General features: G+C 37.7%; 1 protein-coding gene and 1 pseudogene across 1 annotated transcript; one reads left to right on the top strand and one right to left on the bottom strand.

Moving 5' to 3' along the window:
• Positions 377–2231, top strand: LOC18793596 (small ubiquitin-related modifier 1). The gene is made up of 3 exons (XM_007223778.2): positions 377–789; positions 1298–1447; positions 1997–2231. Exons 1-3 carry the CDS (start codon positions 733–735, stop codon positions 2051–2053), a joined length of 264 nt encoding a protein of 87 aa, XP_007223840.1. The 5' UTR covers positions 377–732; the 3' UTR covers positions 2054–2231.
• Positions 7202–10826, bottom strand: LOC109946470 (annotated as a pseudogene).

The raw sequence follows: 11162 nt of genomic DNA, 5'->3' as shown, positions 1-11162 counted from the left end.
AAATCAGTTGTCTTTGCATTAGGCTTTTGTGGCGGATGGGAGAAAGATTATATTATCTAGATGTTAATATAATTGCAATTTTCACTTGGTAAAAAAAAAAAAAAACCAGGATATAACAATTTACTACTAGACTTGCAATGGTGAGCTGACTTGTAGAAGTTTGAGGGTGTGGCATATTAGGAGGGAAATGATAGAGAGTATTTTTGCTCACTACTTTGATCCAATGTGTACTCTGATCTCATCATCTTTCTCAACATTTGACATATGTTCATGAGTATAACCATAGTTCTATAAATACAAAATAAAAAGTTAAGTGGTGAGCAAAAATATTTCCGAAAGGAGATGGGGAGAGAACTTTAATCCAATTTGTAAATAAACAAATTGGATGAAGTTACCATTATACCCTTCATTTTGAAATCATTTATTAAAAATAGTTTACAAGTCATAATTTTATTTACCAAAAGAGGGAAAGTCACGGGTCAGTCTCTGAAGTTGGTGCAGCACGTAACCTTCCCAAATCTATTACATTGATTGCACCTCACCTGCTCTGCTCTTCAAAGCTATGTACGTAGTACGTACGCATGAACTATTTCAGACAAAACTTAAATAAAAAAAACCGAAAAGAAAAACACAAAGACACAAAGCTCCCAAGAACAGAACTTCTGACTCCAAAAAAAGCTCCCAAGAACACAACACAGTTACACAGAGAAAGGAAAAACCCTAGCTCTTAAGATGTCTAGAGGTCGATCTGATGAAGACACTGTGAAGCTCAAGGTTCAGTACAACAAGGTTTGATTATCTCCAACTCTTATCCTTGCATGTGTTGTTAATGAAATATGTTAACCTTGTTCTTTTTCCCTTTCTAATTTTCCTTTTCCTATAACGAAATGAAAGGAAGAAATTGGGTTTCCGTTGAGGTTACTGGGAGGGAGACTTCGGGGGTTGATGGGTTTATGTAAGAACTAAGATGGATAAAATATTCTCTCTCATGATTTTTATATTAATTGCCCTCAATTAACTCAAGCACCAATCATTTTTTCCCCCTTAAATTTCAATGTTTTGTTAGTTTACCAATCATCTTTCCTTCTTGTTTATTTATTTTGTTAATTAATTTCTTTGTTTTCTCTGTTGATTGTGTACATTGACTTTTCTACCCGCCGTACCTTATTTAGTTTCATGTTTTCTCTGTTGAATATATCACCAAATTATCACTGAATTATAATGCCATATCTTAGAATAAATAGATCCACTATAGTTTGATGGGATTCATTTGTTATATGATGAGATCCACGTGTAGGATGGAGTTCAAACTTTTTTCCGGGTTAAACGAAGCATCAAACTGCAAAAACTCATGGAAGCCTTCTGCAAAAAGCGTTCCCTTGACCCCAAATCAATGCAATTCACGTTTGATGGCGTCGGACTCGAGAAGAACAAAACTCCGGAGGAGGTAAAAGTTCATAAAAGTTACTTAGAATGTTAATCATCATGAAAATAAATTTCATTGTTGCAAGAGTTGTGTCACGGGCCTTGTCGGAACACACTACTAAGTCCAAGCGTGAACTAAATATTATACTACCTTTTGGGTGGGAGAATGCTCAATGGACCCTCTACGTTTACGGTTTTCACTCAAAAGGGCTCGATGCAATTAGTTGTAGTTGATAATGTAGATTATTGTTGTATTTCTCCAAAGTGGGGATTATATTATGCATCATGACTTGTATACAGCTAAAAACTACCCTTTATAGCTTGTTGGCTTTGTGTTACATCCGACAGGGCTTAGGTTCGACTACCATCGAATTCATGATAGGTCATCACAAGCTGTAATTTAATTGTTGGTGAAATGATTGTTACTTTACTACCTGATGCCCTTTGATGCATCAAAGCCAGTTTGAACAAAAATTATGCTTCTTGTGGAATTTAAAGTCAAGCACTATATATTTCTGTTTTCAATCATGTGTCCATTGATTCTTATTAGTTGCTGCTTAACTTTGTGCAGCTTGGAATGGAAGATGGTGATGAGATCGATGCCCTTGAGCTCGTTGATGGAGCTTGAAAAGTTAAAGCCATCATGATATATATGCAGGAAGGAGTTCGTGAAAATTTGGATATGAGCTAGATTGATAGATAGTAAAACTTTGGATTCTATTTTATACTGTTGAACTTTATTTGATTGAATGTGGGCCGTTAGATATTGAGATGGCTGTTAGTTATTTGGAAAAAAAAAAAAAAAACCAGTTTGAACGTGAACCATTGGATAACAGCAGTTAAAAAATCTTGCCAGTCCAGCCCATTAGCCTTGGTGGCGCTGCCCAGGTACTAATATGATGTTTGTTTCTTTATTTGTTCTTGCTCTGCTAAAGCTTGCGCTAGCAAGTGTAGTTTCCTAATCAACATTGATTCTCTCCTTATCTGATCCTTTATCTTATGCTGTGTTATGTTAATTATAGTTTTTTTATTTATTAACGGAGACGGGAGATTCGATCTTGCGCCTCTTCCAACATTGTGAAAAGATGCAAGAGCTCTAGTTGATATTGTGTAAACAGTAGTTAAGATTGTGCTGTGTTTTCTGTTCTCATGTCATCTTGTTGCCTCTTATAACAAAAGAGTCTTTAGCAAAGCCAACTAAAGTCCTCTAAATCAACTTTAGTTTAGGAGGAGAATAGAAAAACGAACTCATCTGTTAATTAAGTTTGTTAGGGGGAGAAATTAAAAGTTTCAACTTTTTTGTGAGAAGGTAAAAAATTAAAAACATCACATAACTTGTCCAAAAATAAAAGGTAAAAGGCCGCAAGCTTTCCACACCAAAAGACAAAAAATAAGAGAGAAGAAAACAAATCGTGTCATACTCATACATGTACAAGTTGGACTCAATATGTGGATTTTGGCACTAGGTAATTAAAATTAAAGTTATTTATTTATTTATTTAGCATTTTGAAGAAATTCAATCTTTCATTGACTGGTAATACTAATAAGTATTTAGACTAGCATGCGTTTCTCTCATCTCTACAATGGAAAGCAAACTTTGGTTAGTTTTCCAATTATACCTAAGTTAGAAATATATAAAATAAAATAAAAATTACAAAAGGTTTTTATTGTTGGATAAAATTGTAATTCTAAATTATTAATGGGGACAAATTGGTCTTGAATGTTGTATTAAATGATGATCTTAGTTTATTATAGGAGGGAAACATGACCTTCCGTTTGGATGAAAAAATTGAAAATTACATAGAATTCTAAAATGACGGAATTTTGATTTTCATCATTTCAATTTATGGCAATTGAATATTTAAATATTTGGATTTATGTATGTCGAATTTTGTAAATGACACTATAGAAATTGTTAAATGACTCCTATTTTGATGGAAATTAAACTCGGGAATTTGATGCTCCAATTTTCATGATTTTTTTCGCATGTTATTTAATAAATTCCGAACTTAACTTGCCAAACAATGGAATTGACAATTTCTCCTCTTAAATTCCTGACTTTTACCTTTGCTTGGATATGCATGACTTTTGTCTTCCGTACGCCACCTCATTAAATATAATATAAGAGATTTTAAAAATTGACACATAATTCTTCAAGCAAAAACCCAATTTACTCTTAATTAAAAATAATAATTACTCTAACCCAAATAATGTCAAACTTAACATCCTGTCCCTTTTTTTTTTTTTTTTTTTTTACCTTCCTTGTTTACTTTTGCACGTCTTTCTTCATGCCTATGCCCCAAAAGTCTTATCTCTCACCAACACCAAGCTTTCCTTCTTACTTTTGCATATCTTATTTCCCTGCGTTTCTATCCACCATGTAAACATTAAACATCATTATTGTTTTTTTGTTTTATCTGCATGTTTCTGAGAAATGTACTCTCTTAGAAGTTCCGGAGAAAAGTCATCAACTCAGTTACCTGGTTTCTATGCGGATAACTCATATATATTCTCATTTAGTATGTTTCCCTTTTCACTTTATTTTGTATTACAGGGGAAGGAACTGCGATTGAAGCAACAATATATGTCTTTGTCTCAGCATCCATATGAGACATAATTCGGAGATATAAAGAGGCTCACAGTAACTTTGATGAATTTCCAGAGAAGGTCTAAGTCCTAATAGTATGTGTTTTATCATATGTTGATTTCTAGGGAATACCCAATCTGGCAGCTTGTTTAGCTACAATGAACTTATATTTATTACTTTCCTCTGATGGTCATTCATGTTTGCTTTTCTGTTTCCTTTTTTCCTAGGCTCATTTTTCCTTGTCTTAATTAGGGGGGTGCTCTGCAGGTCAGTGATTCTCACCCATCTCTAAAAGATAGCTGAGGTCATGAGAGTGCTTGTTCGTGAAGAACATTTGGGTTGGAATAAAGCGTGGGGCATTACTTGCAACTGGCTTGCGAGCATATGCAGCAGATCCTGACCTTCAACAAGAATGGATGATGGTACTCTCTAGGCTTGATATTTGCTCAGGAACCAAAAATATATTAAGCTTTTGGCTTCTATTGTATTATTATTATTATTTAAATCTGTTGTATATTTGCTCGTGTTGTAGGTTAAGAAGGTTAACAAAATGAGGCTCGCTGAGTACATTGAAGTTAATGAGTGGTGTGAAGGTTTGGTCACAAGTTCTTAGAACTTCTATCCTGTTCATCTTTTCTCTTTTGTCTTGAAGGTATGTCTAATAGATTACACTGAAATTTATTAACACTTTCAACTGCAGGCTAGTTTAGATGCAATGTTTGATGTGCAGACAAAGTGAATACACAAGTACAAAAAGCAGCTGCTTAATATCTTGGCATTATCCATCGATATGACTGTATCGAGGTGAATATGATTTTATATGGTGAAAAACATTGCATTCCATATTTTTGTAACTTACTAACAAAGAACTACCTTATGCCTTATAAAGAGAGCTATCACCATCCTCCAGCATTGTGCATACCTAGTTCATCTTCTTGTCACGGTAATTTAAGAAGTTGGACAGTAATTTGTAGATTTTTCAATGAGATATGATGTGCAGTTGGAACCTTCTTCTCATGTTTTTTGTATTTTAGCCCCAAACTCTAAAATAATATGACAAAATTGTATATTTAAAGAGTATAGCCGCGCGGCTATACTCTGCAAATGCGTTCGAATTTTTTTACGTACAGCCGCTTGGCTATACTGTCTAAATAGATTCGAATATTTTAAAAGTATAGCCGCGCGGCTATACTATTTAAATATATTCCACAAAGCTTGCACTCGCAGAGGACGGAACTTGCACTCGCAGTCACTGCTTCGTCCTCCGGGGTTCGGCACCGAGAAAAGACCCAATCCTCCTGGCCGCCTAGCTCCCCCCCTAGCGACTGCCTAGCCGCCTAGCGAACGCCTAGCCGCCTAGCGACCGCCAAGCCTCCTAGCGACCGCCTAGCCACCTAGGGACTGCCTAACGACCGCCTAGCAGCCTAGAGCCGGCCTAGCGACCGCCTAGCCTCCTAGCGACCGCCTAGCCACCTAGCCACCGCCTAGAGCCCGCCTAGAAACCACCTAGCCGCCTAGCGCCCGCCTAGAGCCCGCCGAGCCGCCTAGCGCCCGCCTAGCCAATTGACTGAAAGTTTGAAACCCGAAATTGAAAAAATTTAGCTGCAAATTTGAGCTTGAGACTGGGAAGCCGAAGCAGTGAACCACAAGTCAGGTCCATAAAAGAACAGATCATGAGACTCTTAATTCATCTAATTCCATTCCTCTCCATGTTTCCCGCCTTATTCTCTTCTCTCTTGGCACTCTCCCAAACGACATGTTCACCTCACCACACCGACGACAACTCCTCCCATAGTTTGCTTGGTTCTTTTCTCACTTCTGTCACAACTGCTCTTGAAAGAGCCACCGAAGAACTTATTACTAAATAAGGTAAAATTGGATTCAAACGACATTTCCTGTTGGATCACTTCACAATTTTTTTTTAACATTAAACTACTATTACCTTTTTGTATATAATCTGTAGATTCGAGACATAAATGAAGTATCAAGACAGGAGGTGGATGAAATGATCAATATGTTTGCTCGGCAAGTTTGTGTTTCATCATCTGACAATATTCAGAAAAGGTACTCCTTGAGTTGTCTTTTCTTTTTCTTTTTCCTCATTGAAATGTTTAATCATTTCAATAATGTCTGTCAATTTGTTGTGTTAAGTGAGTTTGATAAATCTCCTTTAATTATAAGTTATAACTTAATGAGAAATTGTATATCTTCCCAATGCAAGTTATAGATATCAGCATATCCTTGAGATTGTCAGACACTAGTGAGCAGAAAATACAGGTTATGTATATTTGAATGTATGTTGAAATATATACTGATGATAGTGACAAGCAATGGGTATCAACGAGTTAGAGTGATGGATTGTCTGCTATTGTCCTTTGCTCCAAAGAAGCTGCAATTACATATTCCCCATTAAGAAGTAAAATCGTTTTCTTTGTTCAATTGATTTTCCCAAGATATGACTTCACAATCTACTTTTTGTCTTATGAAAATGGTATCTTGAAAGTAGGGTTTTCTGTTATTGTTTAAGTTTGTTCTTCTTTTTAGGGATTAATAGATTCTAGTGCTTTCGTTTGAATGCTGATGATTTTGCTTAGTTTCTTCTCAGTAAACTAACATTTTCAATAAACAGAAAGCCTCAATCCTTCATGATGGCTAAGTATTGATTTTCTAGAAGTAAAGCAAGTGATCCTAAAATTACTGAGCCTTTTGGTTTTATGACTAAATCTCCTACCCTTACAAGAAGATTTCAAAATGAATATCGAAATAAAAGTAGTTGTTCTGTCATTGGGTTTTATCACATAATTCTACTTTTCTCAAGCAGCCTATTGATTCGTAAGTTTTCTTTTAAGTATCTTAAGGTACATGTGTTTCGATAGATGTAGAGTCTCTTTCTTTGTCACCCTCAAATTAACTTTAGTTTTGTAACTTTGTTTGCTGGTGTCTTGGTTGCCTTTCACCGAAGAATTATTGTTTGAGCATTCACAAATTATTTCGGAACTGATACATATGTGGACAAATTTTGGGAGGCAGCTATAGTTTTGGGAAGAAAAATCTTTAAGAGAAAGTCTTATTTCAAAGATGGTATTATTGGTTAAATGATTGTTACGCAAATTACAACTCAGAGTCATAAATTTACACAAGAGATGCAACTACTTTCTTTCATTGATGCTTCTGCCATCTGAGATGAAGTCAAAGTTGTATATTTTCTTTACGCAAATCGACCTGATGATCATGATCTAAAATCAATAGTTTTTTTGGAAGTTTAATTACAATTTTCTTATGATATCGATGCAGCTCTTTCTTCGCTTCCGCAGATGGCCCTCTCTGTTGGGAACTTTCTACCTCTTCTCTATCTGTATTTGCTGGTGCCTGTATAACAACAGTTGCCCTTTGTGATTCAGTATCATGGTTCACACTAGGGGGTTCAACTGGCACATTTTCAGACTTCATTTTTTTAGGCCCACATTTGAATTTCAATCTAGGAAGCTTTGTGCTCAGACCAAGGTTTTCAACCTGGGAAGCTTCGATCACCGAAATTTTAGTTGCAGAGCTTTTAGGTATCAGCTCCTTTGCCCTTGTTTTTGGCTGAGATTGACAAGATGGATTTGGAGTAGCCGATTTTTGAGAAGCTCTATGGATATCTTCTCCATGAATATACTTGGGGCAGTTCTTGTTTGTTCTCATGTGTCCAGGCTGATCACATGTTCCACAGTTGAAACTCTGTCTCGCTGACTTCTTCTCCTGAAACCCCTTATCTCCATTTATTGATATTATCAGTTTCTTATTCATCAGATCTGTATCTTCAGTAGTATCATTATTTCTATTTCCTTTACATTTTCTGGTCTTGTTTCTTTTGGGAAGATTACCAGCAACTTTTGCATCTCCCACTGGATTCTCATTTGAAGTATAGGATCCCTTAGCTTTGCCTGCACCAATAATTTGCTTCAATGGCCTCTCTGGATTTTCGATACCAAAACATGTTTGCGAGCCAGAAGCCAACCCTGCTTCCTCCACAAATCTTACTTTCTTCTTCTTCCTCAGAGTCTTATCATCATCCATGAGCAGCCTGTTTTGTTCAGCTGCTTCGTCTTCAATTTCCTCTTCTGTCTGAGGGATGGATGGCCGGCTTCTCTTTTTAAGCCCTTTGACACCATCCGGTTTATCATGCTTGGATTCATGGTCACCTCCTATGCCTAGATCTTCTTGATCACATTCTTCTGCATCAAGCAGATTTTCCAAATCGCCCGCAAAAGAATCTAGATCGCCATTATTTCCTTCACAGCCATTCTCATTTTTGTCCCCACCTATGGCTGAAGAAAAACTCTGAACTTTGACCCCAGATGCAGCTTGCTCACTGGAAAGCTTGCTTATCATTGCAATCTGATGCCATCTAGTCTGCCTCGCAATCAGTTCATCAGAAACACCGAATCGAAGAAGAACCTCTCGTGCAGCCTCCCTGCTTAGTTTGCGCGGATCAGTATGATCTGCTCCAGTAACAGTGGTGTGTCCTCGACAAGCAGCAGACTTTTTCTTTCCCAGTGCAGGTTGGGATTGATAAACCTTTATGCCTCTCACTGTGTTTTTTTAGAATTTGATTTCAGTTGATAAGCAGTTTTTCTCTTTGAATAATATCTATCACCGGCAACATCTTGCCAACCAAATTGACCTTCATTATCTATCAGCTCAAAAGAATCTCCATTGCTTGGCTTTAGGGGGCGAGAGACCATCATGGCCATTGAATGAAGCCTTAGATGTTCACTGTCCTTGTTATCCAAAACCTCAAAAAGCATTTGCTCATCTTGAAGATCAATGATAAGCTTTGGCTTCTCAGTAGGTGTATCACTATCAGGCTCCCATATTATTTTGTCTAACCAAGATCCTTCCAGCATGTCCCGGTTTTGTGAAGCAAGTTTGCAAATTAATTGCCTCACACCATGACTCTGTTGAAGCTTCTCACCAGCATTCTGCCTTGTACCGTCTGCACGGTCATCCACGTCTAGGCGCAAAATTTGGGGATGGTATCTGCTTGCTGAGAAAGTAAGTGATGAATTACTAGATGAGCTATTTTGCAGCATATTTTGTGGCCCATTATCAAGTTCTGTGTCATTTTTAACTGAGGCTTCATGATCAGGTCCTGATATTTCACAACTCTCAACGTCATTGTCACTTGCTATAGGAGAATTGCCCCAAACAATTCCATCTTCCCAGTCTTGTTGATCAAGAGGGAAAAATTTAGAAACCAATGGTGATTGCCTTTCCCTTTCCTCAGAAACATATACTGTTAGATCCTGTTTCATTGGTTCAGCAACGAAACACGAGTCTTTTAATTTTGTGAAGTTCAAATCATCATCCTCGAATGGGGACTCTGAGATGCCATGTTTCAATGTCAAAGACTGAAATCCTGGCAAGAATGCCTCTTCTTCGTCGTCTTCAACAATATCGTCAGAAACATCCATGGATTTCGTATGCCTATGTTTAGGAGCGGAGTAGCTAAGCCTATCATGATCTGCACCAAAGATTTCCGAAAATCATAAGATAGCCAATCCATCTTCTATGCATAGAACTGGCAGTGGAGTGGGAGTTAAATTGCAACTTTTATCTGAAAACACTTGACACTCCTCAGCTGGTAAAGAAATAGTTTGAACATCAACATCAACACAACATCAACATCAACTTTGTTTGCAGTTGCAACCACATGATCATGTTCCACTTGCTCATCAATTTCCTCCTCATCATAATTTTCATCATCAAACACAGAACCTGTGGTGGTAGTGGGCCCCAAAGAAACCAATGAGACTTGATCACCATAAAGATCATATTCGTTTCTGGGCAACAAGGGGTCATGGTCCTCCTCCTTAAAATCCTCATCAAAATCAAAATAATCAACTGCATTGTCAGCCTTGTGGCCATCATATTCTTGTTCAACATCCGTATGATCTAGTTTTATCAAAGATGGGCCGAGTTTGTCAGAAAACGCAGCAAGATGTTCCTTTGCATCGTCTGCTGTGATATTTATTATGTGTAGGATGGTCCGAGATGGCTTTTTCGGCTTTAAAGACCATTTTCAATCTCTATGTGATACTGCGGACGGTGGTAAAGACTTCTATTTGCTTGGTTCTGATTTTGAGAGCTATTTAGAGGCTCAGTTAATTATTTCTGTTTACTTGGCACAGTCCCAACCCAAAGCATATATATGCATTTTGAGTTTGGTGTTGTATAACTTACTATGGTGCGTGGGATTTGAATCTATATGACTACAGGCTGCTGCTGATAAAGCATTTGCGGATCCAAATAAGTGGACTCAGATGAGCATCCTTAGCACAGCCGGGTCGGGGAGATTTAGCAGTGACAGAACAATCCGAGACTACGTGGAGAAGACTTGGGGAATTGAACCATGCAGATTCCCTTCTGATGGCTAGCTCACCCTCACCCTCACCCCTCATCCACACCCCATTAGCAACATTTTACAGATTTGAATGGAAGGTATCAAAAAGAATTTAAATTCTCATTCCCCAATATTGCTTGTATAAAAAAAAATAATTGAAGAAACAACTGTACCCAATGGGCTAAAGTGGTATTTTATCCCTGAACCTTAAAATGCTATGATGAAATTGTATATTTAAAGATTATAGCCGCGCGGTTGTACTTTCTAATTGTATTCGAATATTTTAAAAGTATAGCCATTCGGCTATACTCTTTAAATATTAATATATTCGAATATTTTAAGCGTATAGCCGCGCGGCTATACGCTTTAAATATTCCAAAACGAACACGAATCTTGCACCTGGCAGAGGGACGGATCGCAGTCAGCCATTTCGCTTCTCTATCAATTCGGTTTCGGCTGCTTCGTACTCCGGGTTCGGCACCAAAAAAAGACCCAACCGGCCTAGGAGGCCCGCCCAGCCGCCTAGCTCCCGCCTAACCGCCTAGCCGCATAGCCACCCGCTAGGCCGATTTTTCGACCGCTACGATGGACTGAAAGTCTGAAACCCGCAATTGAAAAAATTTAGCTGCAAATTTGAGCTTGAGATTGAGATTGGGAAGCCGAAGCAGTGAAGCACAAGTCAAGTCCATAGAAGAAGAGATCATGAGACTCTTAATTCATCTAATTCCATTCCTCTCCCTGTTTCCCGCCTTATTCTCTTCTCTC

The sequence above is a fragment of the Prunus persica genome, chromosome G1, assembly GCF_000346465.2.
Source record: "Prunus persica cultivar Lovell chromosome G1, Prunus_persica_NCBIv2, whole genome shotgun sequence".
Lineage (NCBI taxonomy): Eukaryota > Viridiplantae > Streptophyta > Magnoliopsida > Rosales > Rosaceae > Prunus > Prunus persica.
The sequence above is the reverse complement of the archived record's forward strand: the minus strand, read 5'-3'. Positions and strand labels throughout refer to the sequence as shown.